The following is a 21570-nucleotide window of genomic DNA, read 5'->3' as shown; positions in this document are numbered from 1 at the left end:
TTTCTTGGAAAAACAGACTGCCTTCACGACCAAGAAGGATTATGGCAAGGGTGAAAGAGAAGCGCAATGGTAGTGGCTCAAAGAACCCTGCACGGCCTATCTAACACCGAGTCTACGGGCCTGATTAACGACAAGAACAACTACAGAGAACTGTCTGAAATCGCTGAGCAAGCCAAACGAAGAGCTGAAATTGCAAGGTATAAAAAAAACTCTAGAAATCATCAGCATAAAGTGGTTACATGCTTTCAAGACTTATCAACGACACGGTATTTTAAAATGACATGTCTAGCAAATGAGCTCTATATATTACAAAATTTTCAAATGTAAAAGTTGAACGTAAATTAAGACTTCGATAGCCATCGTTTGGACGTTAGTGCGGACGTTCGCATTTGACGACACATGTGAATATAGGAACAATTTTCTTACTACAATTTTGATTAAAAAACACATGTCCAAATCTTAACAAAAAAAAAGACTTTGAAAATCATCAGCATAAAGAGATTCTATGCTTTCAAAATTTATCAACACAACACGGTATTTTAAAATTTTGGAAAACTTTGGAATCATGCATGATCCTTGATTTAAACATCATTATGGTAATTAGTCTAACCTGAAAAATGTTGCCACAGGCTGAGGGAGCTTCACACTCTAAAGGGACACGTTGAATCAGTGGTGAAGCTAAAGGGACTGGACATTGAAACAATCCAACAACACTACACTGTCTAAGAGTATGATCAAAGAATCTGTCAACAAGAGAATATCACAAAGTGATAAAGAAATTTTCGCCAATGAGTAGAGGACATAGGAATTTTTCTGTTAAAATTTTAGGCCTACCTAGGAGTTTGTCTGATTGTCTCTAATATAAATTCCAAAATTTTTAACGTTTATTTTGGGATTACATTGATATATTTCTTCTTTAAATAAATTAGTTGTGAATATTATTATCAGAGAAAAAGAAATCAGTTTTGTTTCTTGTAGTTGCCGATTGATATGGCCCCCCCTTTATTGTATAAATATAAATATACTAATTTTTATCTTTTATATAAAAAAATTAAAAAATATATAATACACACATTTTCTAAACGGCCGCAAACTTGCCACGTAATCCGACCTCCAATTTCATTTCGTGCGCCGATTACAGCACAAGCAAGAAGCGAAATGGTTGAACGCGAAAAGACGACGGAATACGAGCGGAGACGGCTGGAAAACATAAAGAGCAACGGCGAGATGCTGGAGGCGCTTAAGATTCACTCTAGAGTGAACGAACTCTCCGCCGCCGCCGCCGCCGCCAAACGCCAAAAATTTCAGATTTTTTCCTTTTGATGTGTTTTTATGGGTAACATTGACATCCACAAATTCACTGCACAAACTAGTGCCCCTTGCAATGAGAGATGCGTGCACTAGCGATAATTCCTCATATAGGACACTTGTTTGAACCATTTTAAGATGCTCTGAAAAATGCCTTCGTGAGAGTGACGTGTTACCCGGTGATTCCATCGAAAATTTGAGGAGAAGTAAACCATCTGAGTCACTTAGATCATCTCCAACCTATTGCACTATATTCTGCAATACAATAGTGTAACACTAAATTCATCTCCAACCTATCTACACTACATTCTACACTAAAAAAAAATATTCTCAGAATATTCTTATAATATTAATTTTAATTCAATAATAACTATTTATAATTCCATTACACAATTATACATAATAAATATAATTATATTATTTCATTATTTATTAGAAAATCGATTAATTATTTTATATAAATAAAGTAATTATTTAATGATACAAATATTTTATTTCAATATAATCATTGAAAACGATATAAATATTTATTTCAAGAATAAAATACAATACAAGCATAACATTATATATAATTTAAAAAACATTGAAAATGATACAAATATTTATTTTAAGAAATAAATACGATACAAGCACAATATTAAATATTAGAATTACTATATTCTTCTCATAAGTGCTCAATTAACGCATTTCGTAGTTTATAGTGAGCATCTCTGTTTTTTATTTTCTTATACCGAGAGAGAAATTCTTCGAATCTTGTACTTTCGTCATTGACCACCATTTCCACATCGGCAAGCGGTGCTTCCCTTGCATCTTCAATTGGTGCACTGAGGTCACGTTCATCTTCAATAATCATGTTGTGCATGATAATGCATGCTGTCATTATATCATGCAAATTGTTTTTACGCCACGAACGTGCTGGATTTGCCACGATTGCAAATCGAGATTGAAGAACACCAAATGCTCGCTCCACATCTTTCCTACACGACTCTTGTTTCATAGCAAAATATCTTTTTTTCGGTCCAAGTGGGCTACTGATAGTTTGCACAATAGTTGACCACTTTGGGTAGATACCATCTGCTAGGTAATAGCCAGTATTATATTCTTTGCCATGAATAGTATAATTGGCAGGAGGAGCAATGCCTTGAGCCAAATTTGAAAATATATTGGATGCCTCTAAAACATTGATGTCATTATTTGATCCAGGCATACCAAAATATGCGTGTCATATCCAAAGATCATAATCGGCCACTGCTTCTAAAATAATTGTTGGAGACCCACTTCGACCTGAATATTGCCCAGCCCAAGCAGTAGGACAGTTCTTCCACTTCCAATGCATACAATCCAGACTTCCCAACATTCCTGGAAAGCCTCGTTGTTTACCAATATGCAAGAGTCGATCAACATCGTTGGCTGTTGGAGCTCGTAAGTACTGGGCTCCAAAAACTTCCACCACTTCTCGACAAAACCGTTGCAAGCATTCAATTGCAGTTGACTCTCCTATTTTGATGTATTCATCAGTCGCATCCGCGGCCATGGCATATGCTAACATTCGAATTGCAGTTGTTGCTTTCTGATTAGTTGATAACCCTAGTCGTCCCAAGCCATCACTGCGTTGTATGAAGTAGCTATCATGATTCTTGACACCATCCACAATGTGAAGGAATAGATGACGAGACATCCGAAATCGTCGTCGAAAAATACCTTCATGAAATCTGGGATTTTCAGCAAAATAGTCGTTGAACAAAAATAAAAATATTAATTATATAATTAATATATAATAAAATATTAAATATTTATAATTATTTAAAAACAAATAAAAAAATTAAAAAAAAAATAAAAAAGATGTGGCGTAGCACTTTGTACTGCGCCACATCTAGAGTGGGTTTTAGGACAACTCCAGTCCAGCACCATTTTTGGTGCTGGATTGGAGTGAAAAACCTTGCTCCACAATGGAGCAACTCCATTGTGGAGCAAGGGTTGGAGTTGCTCTTAAGGTGCGGAAAAGGGTGTATAGTTAAGTTCGTGTGGATGCCTTGAAATTGTATGAAGAGAATATTCAGGGCTGATCCTAACAATATATGGGCCTGAGTCTAACTTTTAAAATGAGGACTCTGAATCATAATGTGTGTTCATATTTTTTTAGTTCCATAGCAATTTTTCAAATTAAATTAATACATTAAAGACAATATAAAAAACTAAATGAATAAAAATATCAAACATGTCCAAAATGATAATTAAAAAACAACCCTCCTAACAGTTTTAGAGCTAAAAATACTAATCAAGTCTGTATAATCAAGTTGTTCAGTAATTTCTTTCTCAATCGATAACATAGCCAATTCATTCAATCTTTCTTGTGACATGGTTGATCGGAGAAAAGTTTTGATGAGTTTAAACTTTGAGAAACTTCGCTCTACACTTGTTACTGTGACCGGGACAGTCAACAAGATTTTATAAACAATATGAGCATTTGAGATTCTAAATGCAATCATTATTCATATGAGTATCACGTAAAAAGACGATGATGATCAATCGCAAACAATCTTTAGCCACATTAATAGCTTGAATGAATCTCCCACTTTTTACACAACTAAATAACTGGGAAAAGCTGTCTTACTCACCAACCGAATTCAACATCAAATATACATATCAGTTACAGCCAATCACCACACATTCTTGATACGCCACCTTTCACTTTTGAATTTTGATCTTAGCTGGACCTGATATGGTAAACGAATGGACTGATTCCATGGGGCCTTTAGGGTTTTTAATTTTTCATCTCGTTATACTTTATATATATTGATATTTGAAATTTTGAATACATATTTTAAGAAATATTTTGGTTTTTTCTATGCACTCTCAAGCAAAGTTTCATAGTAGGAGATTTCTTGATTTGGAAACTTCCTCGTGTATATATTACAAAAGCAAAAACAAAAGAGAAGTCTCAAATCTTTAATCCCCGCTCCAGAAAGAGTGAATAAATCATTAATTCGAAGATAATATATTATCGATTCTCTTTTTTTGATTTGTTCCGATTTTTATACTTGTCCTTAATCCGTCATGCTTCCCACCATCACTCCACCCCGATAAGAAAACTAGACTGGTTTGGTAAATCATACCAACAACTTATTGCCAGCTAGATTAATTCATCCACTCCTGATTTTGATTTCGAAGATGACCGATAATTTCTTAAAATCTTACGAGTGATTTTTTTAATAATAAAATTCATGTTTCGGCCGCACTAAGTCTTCACAAACTGGATTTTTCCTTTCACTTACGTAGATGCATATGTGGGGGCTATTTAGTATTATATATAATTATTTTTTTAAAAAAATTTTGGGCCCCAAAAAAGAGATGGGCCTGAGTCATTGGACTCATTTGACTCCAAATAAGCACGGCCCTGAGAATATTGCAAGAGTGGTGCCTGGGAAAATTTTGAATTTGAGGTCTTTTCCAACTCTTGATATGCAAATGGTTGTGGTAGGGAACAAGTTTGGCAATATCGGGTTTTGGAATGTTGAAGCAAAAGAAAAGGATGATGGCGGAATTTATGTTCATTTATGTTTATCACCCACATTCCGGACCAATTTCTGTTATTGTGATAGATCCAATTTCCATCTCGAAGGTGAGCTTGTCTCACAGTCGTTTTTATGTGATAGCATATATATTTGGTTCTTTTAATGTTCTTTTTTTGGCTAAATTTGAAAGGTTGGGTATGGGACCAGACAAACGTCTGCTATGTTTTCATTTTTTTTATTCACTTTTAAGTTTTAACAATGACTCCTGAAACGAGTACAATGGAGTTGCAACCACGCGTCAATGTTTTTATAGAATATTATTTCGTATCCTTCACTTCTTTTAAATATTTCAATGTAAGATACTTGTTTGATACTTAGAATCATTCGTGCAGTGGTTGGGCTGAGAAGCTGGGATTAGACTTGTTAATATTATTGGTAAAAGAAATCTCAATCATCATAATGGTTTTTTCAGGCACTATTCTTTGTGTATATAAACCTCAATAAGTAATACAATTTCGATACAGGAACTATCTTGTGGTTGTATTAACCAAAAAAATGTATTTTTGTACTTGTAAAGCATGTAGTTTAGGGTATAAATTTTCCCTGCTTTACAGGACACGTTGCTGTGAAGTGGTCAGCCAGTATTGCTTGCGACTCAATACGATATCCATGTGTTTGGATTTGTTTACTGTTATTGGAGTCTGAATTTTCCTTATTTTGACTTTTGCAGTTCTACATTTCTAACTATGATGGGTTTGTGAGGTTATTGGATGTTGAGAGAGAGGTATTCGATATGGTTTATGTCACGTCCCGAGCCCGGGCTCGCGCTTGCGTGACTGCACAATGGGCCCCTATAGCAACTACTTCGTATTCGTCCTCGCTTTACGAAAATGATTAACCCAAGTTGCTATAGAAGTCCATTGTAAGCCATTATAAACTCATTTTAAATCTTTGATTTTTTTGATATGGGACAAGGGTATCACAGTTTATGCCAGTGAATTAGTCTGTATACTTTATGTCCCTGAATCCATACTACAAGAAGTTCTTACACTTTAGTGAAGGCAGAGGAGGAATCAAGATATGTGATTTGAGAGCAGGAAAATCCATATCGTTTTGTGATTCGCATGAAAATAGGATTAACGCCATAGACTTAAACCCTGAAAACAGTAATATCATGGTTATGAGCTTCACAAATGGCACTGCTTGCATTTGGGATTTGAGACTTTTGAGTGCAGATGAACCAAAGCCCCTGAAGACTATTGAGCATGAAAGAGCCATACAATCTGCTTACTTTTCACCAACTGGGAAATGTCTGGCAACTACAAGGTTTGAACGGGTTATCTTTCTTACAGATTAAGGTTAACTATATGACAGTTGTGATTTTTGTAGTTAAACCCGTAGTCATTTATGTTTAAACAAGTTCTTGAAAATTTGTGTCTTTTCATCGGTTTGTGCAGCATGGATAACAAAGTTGGCTTATCTAGTGGTGCGAATTACAAGGACACATTTAGATAAGATGTTTCTTTCAGTCACAAAAGTGAGGCATAGTATTAATATCAAGTACTTTCAATTTTATTGAATGATTTATGTATCGTCAACATGAATTTGATTTGTTTAAATTGCAATCTTGGTGGATTGAATATGAACAAGTCATCGCTCATTCTCATTTCCTTTTAATGATTTGGAGTCAGAGGTGTATGGGGTTGGGACGACTCGTGTCTTCATTGGTAATATGAAGAGAGGAATTGCTGTCATCTCTGTCGCCAGTGAAAAAATTGTCACTACCTTGGAGAGTGAACTAGTTTCTGCTATTCCATGTCGTATTGATGCGCATCCATGCAACGTTGGGATGCTTGCAGGGGATACAAGTGGAGGCCAGGTTTACATTTGGACTACGTCTTAGAAGAATAATTTCTGTTTTGAGCTTTAACCATGTTGTTCCATATGTTATCTATGGCTATATGAAGTAAAAGTTTTCTTGTTTATGCTGTTTAAGCAATATATATTTTTCTTTTTTTGGCCTTGATTAATCTTTATTAAAGGAAAACGTGGCTACAAGTAACAGCGATGACATCACATTGGAACTTACATAGTAGAGGTGAAAATGAAAGGCAAGTTAGCCACATCAGGGCCCAAGTTTTGTGTTATACTGAAGCTTTGTGAACTACAATTTGAAAAGTATGTGCGATCTAAACAAGGGAAAAGACAAACTAACACGAAGCCCGAAAGTGAATGAATCTATGCCACATCAGGTATAGATCTCACGGTGTGCTTGTATGAGATGATTGCAAAATAAAAAATTGTTGATTGACTACAATTTTCAAGTGAGATGTTCAGCCGATCATCTGTACAAAACAAAAATCGGGAGATGTATCCTTGATTCATTACAAAACTTAGAAATAAAAACCATGAGATTGATGAAAATATATTATTATTATTATTATTATTGAAAAAATTATTCTTAATTGAATTCAAATTGTCTCATATCATTCTATATATAGTAGATGATTAGGGGAACAAGCATTTGTTTTAGTGTCGCTTGTTGGCGTCGTCACTGTTGATAACATAGGACAAACGAATAAATATTACAGTGGGGAATCCATTTGAATGAAAACCTCAAGTTAAACAAATCAGTTGATAAAACGTATTTAGGAAGTAAAATCGACAAAGTAAAAATTTTCGGAATTAATGTCATCAAGAATCAAGTGAAGACATTGTGAAGCACAAGATCCTTAATTAGTTCGTATCCTGTGAGCAACATAAGTCCAAACAAAAACGTGGTGACTTTCGTTACGCTTCCCCACAAGTAGGAATCAACAGTTTCCCTCGTAAAAAGTGTTGGAACTTGCCACGCAGAACTAATTAAGTGATTCCCTAATTAAAATTCTCTATACCAAAAGTGGACACACTCAACTCTAGGTTATTCCTACGTACGCTATCATAGTTATAATCATCACTCGTTAAACCCTTTTCTCTATATAAACACTTGACAAGAAACATGAATTTTATTACAAATTAAAGACACCAAGTAGAGAGTAAAGAGAGAAGAGCATATGGGCACCGGATCAGCAAACATAATGTTTCGGTGTGTCTTCGACGGAAGCTTATCAGTGTGCGACATGGACATTGAGCGGAGGCCATACCATCGCAATTGTTCATGCGCACTGCATAATTTGAAAGACAAATGTTCACATTCCGGTTCACGACGGAGGACCGTTTCATTCCCCAAAAGAAAATTGGGGAAAGATTGTGTTGTTTCTGTATCAGCTTCCCCTATCTCTTCTTCTCAGTATTCTCATATTTGTTATAAGTCATCAGTTAGGGGCAGGGAATGCAAAAGTGAGGATTCGATTACATTGGCGACCAACTTAAGAACTGGTTAGATTAATCTTTCCGTTCTTTCTTTTTCATTTTCTTTTTTCCCCACTTTTTAGATAGATTCTTGTAGGCCCTTGTCCGGAGAAAAAAAAATGAAAGATAACTCCAGGAGTACTGATTCCTTTTACTGTGTCTGTGAATGGAAATCTGGTTTCTCTTCTTCGGCACTACGGGTGCATGCATTTGAATTTGTGCATGTCTTCAATTTTTCCATTATTACAACTCAAAACATGTTTTAAACAACCAGTCAAATTTACATCCTCTTGCCAAATTTGAAAGCATTAGAAAAATCATAGATTAAAATATATATTGGTTAAAATTTAAGATATCAAATTTGTAACTACACTAATATAATAAATGTAGAACCCACGCCATTAAAAAAAAAAAAACACTTTTCCGCTATTAATATATTTTTTAACTAAACTAACTTATTGTAATTAAATTATAATAAAACATTATAAGCATTATTTGGTTATGGATATAATATTTTTATTTGTAATTAAAATTTCTTAAATTTAAAAATTTGAAGAAAAAAAACTTTTCATATTTTAAATTTCAATTCTTTTGGAAGTACTAAAATATTTTCATAATTTAACTTCTATACAATTTAATATTATATTTTAATAATTGCACAAGACGTTGAGATTTTGATGGAAGAAGAGGTTTTTTTTTTTAAATGTTTAATTTAAAATTTTTAATAAGAAATAGAAATATTGGCATCCATAATCAAATATTACTTATAATATTTTTTATATCATAATTATTTTTCCAATTAAGTTCAAGTATCTTAAATTGTAATCAGTGTTTTACTTTTTCTTTACGAATAATATCCATATTTTATGTGTTCAAACATATATTTCAAAAACATAGATATTATTATAGTCGTAACTAAAATAAAATTTATTTAATTTAGTAATTTTAATCATATCTCTATCTCTATATTCTATAAATACAATACTCTCTTGTATTATAATAAATGCAAGAAGTGAAAGAAATGTTTTGAAAAATTGTTAATATAAAATTTATAGTTACTAAAACAATTCCTTATTTTTTTAATCTAAAAATAACAGCATTAAATAATTTACAATTATTTATGTGATATTTAGAAAAGCGAATAATAATCAGTCAAATGAGGTAAAGGCCAAAGTTCTGACGCACACGAATGGAAATATAATACCTTTGATTATTGTAATTAAAAAAAAACCTTCGATTATTTCAAGAATATAATATATTCATATTAAACTAGTCTTATCCCAACACTTGATTCAAAGAGGTTCTCTTTGGTGAAAACTTCAAATGAAAAAATTAGAGTTAATAATTCTTTGTGATTTCAAATATTGAAGATATACACCCTAACTTCTCATTTAGTCAAATAAAATTAGTTAAGGTCGAAATTGTCCTCGTTTCACGACTTGCTTATGACAGGTATTCCTTTGTTTTTCCACAAGTCATTGTGCTTCGATAAAGGCTTTCAAGTCTACAAAGAATTATATGTCAAGTGAAAGAAGACGATAGCTTCTATGTACTGGTAATTGATGTCATTTTAGAAATTTAGCCTCGTTGAAAACTTGATCAATAGCCAGCGTGCAAGATGTACAAATACGGAAAAAAGATGTATACTCAAGATTTGAAATCACAAGGAGTTAAATATCTCAAAAAAATGCATAAGGGATTGTCAAAAATGTCGGGATTTAACAGAATTGATGTATGCAATTACAAGTTGAGATCGCGCTCATGCAAAATCCAAGGGTTCAAAATTGATTTTTGACATGTGAGACCCCACATAGTCAAATTAAAATTAAATTGTTAGATGTAGTGTCATATACTATTTTTGTGCTAGCATCTCATCAACCGCAATTATCTCAGGGCATTTATCTCAAGAAAAGAGTCTAGTTTCCAAGAATTAAATTAATAATAATAATAACTGTAATTTCGGACAAACTAAAAGCTCAAGCTAGAAAACCCTTCGGTAGTAATATCAAAAGTTTAAGACAGAGAACTCCCTCAGAAAATAAATTATGTTTTCCTCCATTTTGCAAAGCGTCAAGAATCAAGTGAAGACCCCTTTGTCAGGTTGCATTGTTTTTTTCACCCACAAGAATAACAAAATAATGCAAATAATCATTCTAAATACTAAACAGAAAACCGAAAGCCTCGTTGTTTTGTGCTGTTGCAAGGCAGACTGAAGTCAAAGCAAATAGAAAACAAGACGAGGCCGGGAATTCGGGAATTGAATGGATTTTTCGAAAGATTATCATTCCCCTGCCTAGTTGGATCCGTCTATTCAAGGCTCAATCAGTCAAATCATTTGTCCAAGCCGAGCTACCATTTCGGCATTATGCATACCAACAAATATCCTTTGATTCTAAATCTGGAAGTTTTAAAGCGGAGACAAATTGACTTGTGCCCTCTTGAATTCCATAAATATATGTGAAATGGGTGCATAACTTTCAGGAAAGTTCATATCTTTCACCCATCTTCTCATCTCACCTGACAGATAAAAAGTGAGGGAGAAATGAACACCATTGCAGATGATATAATGCTTCAATGCTTCCATGGAGGCGTATCAGTTCACCAAATGGAGAAAGAGCGAAGGCCGTATCACAGAAACTGCAGCTGTGCATTGCACAAATCAAAAGATGCAAATTCCAGAGCTTGTTCTCATCACAAGAGTGTTACGATCATGAAGAAGCCATGGTGCAAATGCACTTTGTCAGTAGAAGCTCAAAAATTTTCCCTTCTCCTAAAAAATAAAGAGGAGAGCATCACATTCAATATAGGGAGAATTGAACAATGGTTGGTATTGTAGAAAGAATAAACGTGAACTTTTGAATTATATCAAAGCTGTCTGTCTGTATTTACACCACTCCCAAGGCTACAGATTTATCCCATATTGATGAATTTTACATATAGTATTAAAATATTGGCTCGACCTCTGAACTTTATTCAAACCTTTACACTCGCTCTATGCATACACAACATAGGTGTTCCATCAACTCAAGAAAACTTCAAATTTTAATTAAAAAAGATCAAACTTTTCTTATATTTTTTTTATAAAAAATTGTTTTTAATTTTGAAAACATAAAAGATATAATTTTTAAAATAAATATACATACTGCAAAGTTGCCAATTATTATAGAAATTAGATTTTCCTCCGCAAATATATGTAATAATTTTATCCACGTGACATGTTAGTGGATTTTATTTCTATCCAAAAACATATTATCCGTAAAAATTATCATTCCACCAGAGTGTAGCACCGTATGATGCTGTAGCCATGCGCTGCGCCTACTGGCCGACCTCGCTCCCGCCACTCCGCCAGCACCAAAAGCTTCCGCTCAGTCGCCGCTCTCTTCTCTACCTCTCCACCACTCTCCCATTCTCCACCTCACTGTCCTCCTCCGCCGCCACCCCTGACACAATCACCGACAGGGTCTTCCTGGACCTCAGCCTCTGTCCGTCTTACTTCCAGAACCGTACGCTAGGCGAGTACGACCTATCCCTCTGTACCGATTCGGAGCTCGTCGGCCGCCTCGTCCTCGGACTCTATGGCAATCTCCTCCCAATCACTGTCTCCAATTTCAAAGCCATGTGCACTGGCTCCTCCGGCTCCAGTTACAAGGGCACTTTGATTCATAAGATATTTCCCGGAGAATTCTTTGCGGCGGGTCGGCAGGGGCGGAAGGATAAGGGGGAAGTTACGCCGCCTGGTCAATTGGTTAGAAATACCGAGACTGTTGATTCTAAGGCTTTTTTGTTGGAGCACTCGCGGCCTGGTGTGGTTTCATTGTGCTTGTCGGAGAATGATGATGACGATGATTTGAAGCTGAATACCAATTATCATAATGTGGAATTCTTGATTACTACTGGTCCTGGGCCGTGTCCTCGGCTTGATAGAAACAACATTGTTTTTGGATCAGTTCTTGAAGGTGGGTTCAGTATTAATATTTCTTCTAATTTTTGTTATTTAGCTAATTTTCTGGTGCTTCAAACTTTTTAGCGAATTTTGAATCCAGGTCTGAAAGTTTCATTTTTATATTTTTGAACCAGTGAACTAAATTCTTGACAAGGCAAAGTTAGCAGGAATTTAGGTGGTTGTAGGCTTAAAATTTCTAGATAAATACGAATTTGGCCACTTTTCTTGGTATACTTGTTGTTTTTCATGCCCCTAAAATCATGAATTCTTCTGGTCCTGATTGATTTCAAGTCTTTTTGGAACTTGAGGATGAATAAATGATGTTTCTTGCTCCACATTTACGCTTCCGAATAGTTCCAATTTAGATGCGCATACAATCGCCTATTTCAAATCTTCCGAGAATACTTGGTAGTCAGTATGTTGATGGCCCTCTCATGATGCATGTAATGAGTTCGCTGATAAACTGTTTTTACGTTGAAACATAGTGCAAAACTTCTGTTTGGACTCTGTTTATATGTTGCTCTTAAGGCTGTATCTTACAGGGCTTGATGTGGTCACAGCTGTGGCTTCCATTCCGACATATAAACCATCTGAAAGAATCCGCCAATACAACGAATTTGCGGAGTTCCTAGGAGACGAAAGAGCTAAAACCGCTCGTGCAATCTGGAACAGACCTCTTAAGACATTGTACATCAGTGACTGTGGTGAACTTTTAGTTGCAAAACCTATCCTGTCCCCAACTCTACCCTGAGTTTTTCCTGAAGCAATTTTGTAAATGTTCCTCTCAAGCACAAGGCGTACAACTTCCAAAAAAAATGCACCTTTTACTTGTCACTCCCCATATTGTCGTAACATTCAACTGCGGTTATTCCCTTTCTGGGTTCCATATAAAATAGCTAATTGTCTTTGAGCCAACACATTGATAAAAATTTTGATGCTGACAAATTGTTATTTTGGCCCGTTATAATTGTTTCATGTCATGAAAAAACGTGCTACCATAGCGCTTCCTTAAATAATTGTGTTACTCCAGAGTAGCTTTCATATAAAAGTCGAACACAACAAAACAAAATCTAATTTAAACCAAGAACCCAGACAAGATTTCAAACTTACATTGGCTAAAAAAATATATAATACCGGTGATGTCAATTTGGTTGTGTCCGGAATCCTTTCTACCGGGTTATTAAGTGAGGTGGTTGAACTGAAAAATCAGACTTCTTTTAGGTTGGTTGAAAATTTTTTAGATCCAAATATCAGTATATGAATTTATAACTTCCTTTTTTTCTCAGTATTTGGAGCTAAACGTGTGGATTCATCTTACATATCAAGTTTCCGCAATACAATTCAGACAATACGTCCTAGTATCAGCTTTTGACTTGAGAATTTGAAGACAAAACTTGCTGTTGTCCTTTAGGAGGGAGCTTAGCCGCAATGGCCCTTAATTCATTAGCAATCTCAGTGAAATTTGGCCTCTCCGATGGTTCAGATGACCAGCACCTCTCCATTAGATCTCTCCAATCTGGATCACATGGTTCAGGGACAGGGGGACGCAATGTGTTGCTCACAATACCGCCTATTATATCATGAAGGGATATAAGAAACAGAATTTGTTCCATACAAAGAGAGTGGTATTAGAATTAACGTACGAATGTCGTACCGATGATTGCTCCATAGTGTAAATCTGCGTATGGTTCTTCTCTGGTAAGAAGTTCCCACATCACAATTCCAAATGAAAACACATCAACCTGCAAATGAGGCCCTAAGAATAAAAATCCAACTTAAAGAAATATTGATGATCGAAGCGGATTTAGGACCTATCAACTGAAAATATAATGATATTTACATTTAATTATCTAGAAATGACGTTTTTGCAATGCCCTTTTCCCCGTTATCATACTCTTTAACATTTTATACGGAAACATCTCTCAGTACAGTGCAAAGTGATCTTCGAAGTTAAAAAGAATTAAAGAAAAACCTTCTCGGAAACAAGGCTGCTGCTGCCATTAAGAAGTTCTGGTGCCATCCAGGGAAGTGTTCCCCTCACGCCACCTGAAATTAGCGTCTGACATTTCACCTTGGACAGCCCCAGGTCACCAACCTACAAGTGATCAAGACAAATGAAGACTAAAACAGACAACGTGATGGGATTCAAACATAATTTTTGTCTAACCATGAAGGGTGCATGGAGGACGAATATTAAAAGAGGTTTGAGAACAAATTTGAACGCAAAAATCTAGCTAGGAGAAGATGAACTTAGATTTGCAAGCTGTCTGCTGATACATAAAAGAAATTACATCAAGGTAATTTCAGGGTACAGAATGATGTACTTGGACTACTTTTGAACCAGCTTCTCGCAACTCATATTCTTTTTTAGATATAATCAATAAATTAGTACAACTCCGACTTCCATTTTCATTTATCAAATTATGTGCTGCAGAGCTTAAACTAAGGACACTATAAACTCACGTCCGAACATGTAGTATAAAATTTGAGGCAAGTGCCTCGGATTAAAAAAATTTACTAGTATAATATAGTTAACACATGAGCTCATCACATAAATAATTATTAATGGACAGTGACCCAGGATGAAAACTTAAAGTCCCACCATCTATTATATTTTTTAATCTCGCTTATAAACAATCAGCATGAATCGATAATCAATCCGAAATACCTCCATTATATATTCTACGACGATCACACTTGTTATCGCTCGATTCCTCTGTCTAACACTTGGCTACATAATTTTTGTAATCCATCAAAATTTGCATCTACTGAAAGTATTTTTTTCAAGTTGAAGTTGCTCGAAACTCATCTATGATCGACTATGTTACAAGAAATACTAAATGACTTGATTATGTTATTGATCAAGAAAAAATTGGTCGAGAATTGATTAACTTAATCAAAATTTTCTCTTCCAATACTACGAGGCGAACAATATTAGTCAAATGACTGTGCACGTTCGAAACATGAATTTCATATTTTGTTTGGATGGTCTTGACTTTATTAGTATTTGCTTATGACATATTGTTTTGATTAATATATTTTGTCTATCTTCTATTTCTAGAATTTATATTATTTAGACTATCATATTTGTCGATGAAAAAATATATGAATAAGGGCACCATTTTTTGTGCTAGACTCGGGCCTCAAAAATCTCAGATCCGGCACCGTATAAACCCATCTTAGGCATACACATAAACAGATGGGGAAGTTTTAAAATTGATTGACTGTGATTACGTGAAATGTTTTGTTTAATGCCATTTATTAGCAGTCATTTGTCTACTTTCGTTTTTATTATTAATTAATATAATAGGCCCATAAATTGTCTACTTGATCACATTAAACAGATTTTGACTAACAATATAATTGATATTTTCTCTCTTCTACTTCCAGTCTCCCTCTACTCTCCTTCCCAAATCTCTTCTCCCTCCACCATTACATTATTGCATTCACGTACAATTAAGATTCTTGAGCCAATTGACATAAAAAGTCAAATACAACTAAACTAAAACCACTGTCAAGTAGTGAGTTTAAACAAGCAAAGTCGCTTAACTAGTGAGCTTTAAACTACAATCACACAATAACAAAATTTTCCAGAATGAAACTTCATGTTTCACACATGGTCACGTGGTTTTCATTGGTGCACCACAAGATTTCTCCTCCGTCTTGCTGATTCCACTCATGGGAGGAATCAACTTCTCCTAGGTCTACCCTTTCTGGTCAGAAATTATGTTCAATGCATTCCAGATTGATTTGGGGGCTCGATAAGCTAATAGAAAGGCTACTGTATCACAGCTATCATTCTGATAAATTTTTTGGAAGCCAATGCCACAATGGTCAATATAAAAATAAGAATTATAAACATCATCATCGTTTGTTGAGTGGCCATCGATCCAGAACTAAATTTGAAAGCACATCAACAGAACCAGATTCCCCAATGACACAGCTTCCATAATCCAAGATTCAATCAGAACTTGTAGCTATCTACTAAGTTCCCATTTGATTTCACTGTACAAGTGCTCAAGCATTTGGCCAAACATCATAACAAGCTAATGGAAGCCTTGCATGCGTGTATAAAGCTCCAATTAAGTTTCACATGCACACGAATGCATACATACAAATTAGCATACACAACACCAAACCATCAAGTTTTCAACAAATTAATATTTATGAGATAGAGATCACACAGTTAAAATTGCGATGGGAAAGAATAAGAACCTTTTTAACAAGTGTAAGCAACTAAATAGGTAAGATGGATACAAATTTCGGATACATACCTTGCATATTGGGCGATGTGGATCCCGAAGATTAACCAATAAATTGTCACTTTTCAAGTCAAAATGTACGATATTCTTTGCATGCAAGTATTCCATCCCAAAGGCCACATCCATGGAAATCAAAAGACGCTTGCGTTTATCAAGAATTCTGAATACAAAAAGGGTTATGTCTTAGTTTATTGTCAGGTAGCACACCCAAAGTAGGAACATTTTGGCAAGCGCATGTGATTTATTGCAGATAACAAGATACGTGCTTACACCTCAGCATCAAGATTTGAGAGAGTAATAACTTGGATTAAAAAACTACAGAAGATTCAGAAAATGCATGGATACCAAGTCCAGGCAGTCAATGGGAAAAGAAAGAATACATAATGCAGGTCCTAATCTAGTAATTAGGTACTACAACGTAATTTGATGAATTATTACCTCTCACTCTTCTGCAAGGCATTCCTCAATGAACCATTCACCATGTATTCAGTAACAGTTGCAACTGTACCATCAGGACCATCAAGCACGACCCCATAAAAAGCAACCACGTTCGGATGGTGCAAATCAGCCAGCTTGATTGCTTCATTCCAGAAGTCATCTCTCTGATTATTTTACAAAAGACCGCCATAAATCAAAGCAAGAAATATGAAAAATGGGCAATGATTGGATGTTTAAAATCATCAACACAGTGATGACTGACCATGCGTTCTTGTTCTGAAGGCTTCCCAGCAAAACATCTATCATTGATACGTTTGATTGCAACATCCGTACCTCTCCACTTTCCATGGTAAACGGTACCAAAGGTACCAGAGCCCAATTCTCTTAGCTCTTCCAGGTCACTATTTTTAATAATCTGGCATAAAGAAAAGAAAGGAGGAAAAAATGAAAAGGTCAGACAGACAACAGATGATGAATGGCAAGATTTCATCCCTACACTATTTAAGAATCACAAAAGAAAATCATTTTAAAGCGGAAGGATACCTGCAAGCGACCCATGCTGTCAGATGTAGGGAACCCTAAATTTATCTTTTCTGGCAATTTGGCCTTGATTTCCTGAATGATAAAATTGTTGGAACGTATAATTCCAGTAGCACATAATTCACACATTCAGGTGCTCATACAAGAAAGAGAAGAGGCAACCACTAACCTCAAATTTATCCCTGGGCTGCATTTCTACAGTTGGTGGTTGAATTTCACCATTTTGCTGGGTCATAGGTGAAGAATCGCTCCAAGAATTTGGTGATAGTTCCGAATTTGAAGGGACAGATGAGTGAAGAACAGACGCAACTACACCCTCAGCAACAGCTTGAAGTTCTTGTTTTATTAATTCATCTGAATCAACTTTAACTGAAATAAGATAAGCTCATGAGTAACAACACAAGGGACCCAAACAAACCAAAATGTAACAGGAGAATAATTTGTCACCTTTGTTGGACGATATATGATTTAGATTAAAATCTTGATTCAAATTTCCTCTGGGTGGGTCAACTACATTGTCCACTGGAGTCTCTATCACTGGATTCGAGTAATTACCAGGCCCTGCATTCTCCCTAATAAGTTTACTGGGCCTGGGAGGAGGGAAATGAGAATCAAGCCGTAAGTTCCAGGGATCCTGGTTGCTAAATAATGATGCTGAGTTGTCTGGGATTTCTCCAACCCTAGAAGATGGATACATTGATGATGTGCTATTTCCCTCGACTGTAAAAGTTTCCTTATCACCAGACTTTCTTGATGGCAGCCATGAAGTGCTGTCCCTCTGTTGTGCCTCTAGTATGTCTTTCTCTCTAGACTCAGCAACAGATTTGACTATCTCATTGTCAACTATAATTTCGGAAGGGCGTATATGGAGATTTTCCAATCTCCCATCGATTTGTCTCAGATGGTCAAATGCCAAAGAAGGAGAATCATCTCTAGGATTTCCACCTGCAAGTTTACTTGCAAATTGGTCTGGGGATACACCAAAGACATCATCTGAAGTCTGCAATGGCATGCATCCAACGGGAACAAAATCATTATTTAAAGGCATGCTAATTGTCGTTCCCTGTATAACCTGGCGTTGAGGCTGGACAGTATTAGCTTGCATTGGTTGAGGAGTATTAGTTACAAGCATACCGAATGGAGATTGAAATGCACTAGTCGCCATCATGCCAAGGGGAAATTTCACCTTAGAATGTTCAGGATTTTCTGGCTTCTGATGAATAGTTTTCTCATCCATATTCTGCTCCTCAAACTTCCGTGAAACCCCACTTCCCTCTGTCTGAATATATCCACTTTCACGATCCTCCTTACCTGCAACTCTTGGCAGTGCCCCAGCAGATAATTGTTCCGTGAACCCTTCTGAAATGGCTCCAGTTACAGCAGGCCTATTTATTGTGTGTCCACGGTCATCCAAATGCAGACTACGATATACTGATCTTGAGTCAGTCAAGGTGCTTAGCGGAAATTCTTTTTGCTCCTGAGCTATGGTATCTGAATGAGCATGAGGCAAAGCTTTTTGACACATATAACAGTCTTCAAATCTAGGAATTACGTCAGAAACTAAAACTGGTTGCGGAGGTAGGCCACCCTCTGAAAAGGTTATTTGCTCAGGATGTAGAATTTGATGCCAATTGTATACTGATGGAGCCTGAGCATGATGTGTGCTATGCCCTTGTTCAGGTGGAAGTTGGACAACCCTATGAGACACCGCATGTTCTGAAGGATAATGCTCCACACGAACTTGTCGAGGCTGAATCAGGGAAGGAACAGAACTAGGATTCATGATGGAAGGATTCGTTGTCATATGTATAGAAGGTGGAAACTGTTGAGGTAGAGCTACAGTAGGGATCGACTGTTGGGTGTATACAGGAGACACTGCTTGCAAGATCTGTGAAGGGAACCCCATTTGAGAAGGAAGTTGCACATGGCTAGCAGGGTTTAAAGTTTCCCGATGAGAATCAAGATAAGTCTGCATGTAAGGAGCAGCTGGAAAAGCCATTCCCTGTACTGAATGGGGGACGGTAAGAGGGACATGTCTGTCTACTTCTTGTTCAGGAGATGGACCTACAGAAGGATCAATATGTGGTGCAGGATTAGGATCTGCATACATCATTCTTGAACTTGTCTCTAGCGGCACACGAGGATTTCCCATGGGCGAAAATCCACAGTTGAATGGCAGACCATGAGCCTCTCCCTGAGCGGGGCTAGAGCTCTCAGCACCCTCAGTAACACTCAAATCTGAATTCTGAGCAGAATCAGCACTCTCAATGCTCTCCTTCCTGGCAATTTGACCTGCAACACTAAGTCGATCCATAATCCCATTCACTGCCTCGACATAGTTCTGTCCACTATCCTGAAAATCCCCAATATGTATGGGGACAGGACTCTCAATCTCAGAAGGTGAAAACAAAAAGATTCTCAACTTAGAAGACCCATCTGAAGACCTCTCAATCAACTTCTCATATTCATCCATCATGTTCTCAAGATCGTCAGGGCCCGAAACAGACACTAGGGCATCGAGTTCCTCATCCGGTAACTGGTACTTAATCACCACACTCTGCCCACAAATATCTATCATTTTCTGAACAAATTCACCGAAACTTGCACCTCTCCTAATACTGATGATCCTAGTTTGTCCACCAACATATCTCAATGTCCCGTCACTTGGTCGAGGCAATATTTTCCCACCGAAACTGCATAAAAACTTAACCTTCCGCCCTGAGACAGAATCATCACCACCCTCATCACTAGCATGATCAGAGCCCACGCCCCGTGTCCCCACGGAAGGGGCACAAGTGTACCCTGTTGTTGAATTAACTGTGGGACCCACAACACCTGGTTGAAATGGCGGTGGTACGACATTCTGGACCCACCTGGCTACTCCAGGAACCGCATTGTTCAAACCTAGATTTATAAACTGAGCATCATGAACTGTTGCAGGATAATAAACAGCAGGATTGGATCCGGGGCTACCCTCTAAATCGGTATATGGGTTTGCGTAAAACCCTTCCATGGGCTTCCCCGATGAAGTCACAGCCAGCGCAATTCGCGGGTCCTCAGCCACAGTTCTTACTATATTTAGCGGGCGTAAAGATTTGGGTATTGAGTTCTGATCGAAGGCCATAATTTAATCTATGTACTTTAGAATTTCCTAGCAATCCCGTTAAAAAAGATTGAATCTTGTACAAAATCTACAAAAGCAATATGAAACTTGGTATCTTTCGTACTCGTATTCAGTCTGAGAGTCCATATCACACCCAGTAAGCTGAAACAAATAGGAGAAAAAAAAAACCAAAAACCAACACAAATAGACTCGACACAAAATCAATACAAAAAATACCCACCAAGAAAATACGGATTCAAAACATGGAGAAAACACCGAAGCACCGTTTTTCAAGGGAACGCCTAAGGGAGGAAGATGCAGCCCTGGATTCGGTGAGTTTAACACCAACCAGTTTCCCTGTATATAATCAAGTGTGTGTATGTATAGATAGCATACAGTTGTATTTCCCTGAAAATAAACTTCTGAATGAGGATAGCTGGAAGAGAACCTCGGGAAGGTGCCGCTCATTGCCTAGATTTTGGTGAGCAGGAGAAATAAATATTTTTTTATTTCAGAAAAAAAACAATATTATCATTATTATTATTTATTTTCTTAGGTATTAAGTTTAAACTTTTTTATTATTAATTTTTTTTAAAATAGTGTGTGCGTGTGAGAGTGGGAGGAGTTAGGGCCACGTGGAGAGGTGCATGTACAAATCTATTTCGCTAGAAGAATTTGGTATTGAGCAGGATTTGCATTTATGATCGTTTAATACATTGTAATTAACTAATAGACCATCGAGTAACCAATTATAACTAATTACATTCATACATAGTTGTTATCCGTCTAATTTGTACTAGATAGATAAACGCTCGAGAAAACAACACATCAGTTGGATAAATCGTAAACAAAATTTTATGTGAGACGGTCTCACGGATCGTATTTTGTGAGACAGATCTCTTATTTGGATCATCCATGAAAAAGTATTACTTTTTATACTAAGAATATTACTTTTTATTGTGAATATCGGTATGGTTGATCCGTCTCACAAATAAAGATTCGTAAGACCGTCTCACAAGAAACCTACTCTAAATCATATTATGTGAATCTATTGTAAACGTTGATTCATCGTATTCATCTAGTTCATCAACTCAGTATATGATGTAACAT

The 21570-nt window shown here is 36.3% G+C and overlaps 2 protein-coding genes, 1 long non-coding RNA gene and 1 pseudogene across 4 annotated transcripts; 3 read left to right on the top strand and 1 right to left on the bottom strand.

Moving 5' to 3' along the window:
• The first annotated feature begins 16 nt into the window (after positions 1 to 16).
• LOC140958189 (uncharacterized) lies at positions 17 to 775 on the top strand. Its single transcript, XR_012171753.1, has 2 exons — positions 17 to 197; positions 630 to 775. It is a non-coding gene; the product is annotated as an uncharacterized lncRNA (long non-coding RNA).
• A 341-nt stretch (positions 776 to 1116) lies between these two features.
• On the top strand, positions 1117 to 6804 carry LOC140959450 (uncharacterized; annotated as a pseudogene).
• A 4634-nt stretch (positions 6805 to 11438) lies between these two features.
• LOC140959992 (peptidyl-prolyl cis-trans isomerase CYP28, chloroplastic-like) lies at positions 11439 to 13032 on the top strand. Its single transcript, XM_073418086.1, has 2 exons — positions 11439 to 12130; positions 12660 to 13032. The coding sequence occupies exons 1-2, from the start codon at positions 11479 to 11481 to the stop codon at positions 12866 to 12868; spliced, it is 861 nt and encodes a 286-aa protein (XP_073274187.1). The 5' UTR covers positions 11439 to 11478; the 3' UTR covers positions 12869 to 13032.
• A 341-nt stretch (positions 13033 to 13373) lies between these two features.
• On the bottom strand, positions 13374 to 20947 carry LOC140959991 (uncharacterized). 2 transcript variants are annotated; one of them, XM_073418085.1, is made up of 10 exons: positions 20702 to 20946; positions 17805 to 20261; positions 17527 to 17726; positions 17361 to 17432; positions 17080 to 17232; positions 16818 to 16981; positions 16392 to 16539; positions 14090 to 14212; positions 13772 to 13859; positions 13374 to 13687 (listed from the first exon to the last, which is right to left on the bottom strand). In XM_073418085.1, the coding sequence occupies exons 2-10, from the start codon at positions 19933 to 19935 to the stop codon at positions 13479 to 13481; spliced, it is 3288 nt and encodes a 1095-aa protein (XP_073274186.1). In that variant the 5' UTR covers positions 19936 to 20261; positions 20702 to 20946; the 3' UTR covers positions 13374 to 13478. The 2 variants fall into 2 exon arrangements, with proteins under 2 accessions (XP_073274186.1, XP_073274185.1); XM_073418084.1 differs by having other exon boundaries at positions 17805 to 20947.
• Between the last annotated feature and the right edge of the window lie 623 nt (positions 20948 to 21570).

This window comes from Primulina huaijiensis, chromosome 15 (assembly GCF_012295235.1).
Source record: "Primulina huaijiensis isolate GDHJ02 chromosome 15, ASM1229523v2, whole genome shotgun sequence".
Taxonomy (NCBI): Eukaryota; Viridiplantae; Streptophyta; class Magnoliopsida; order Lamiales; family Gesneriaceae; genus Primulina; species Primulina huaijiensis.
The sequence above is the reverse complement of the archived record's forward strand: the minus strand, read 5'-3'. Positions and strand labels throughout refer to the sequence as shown.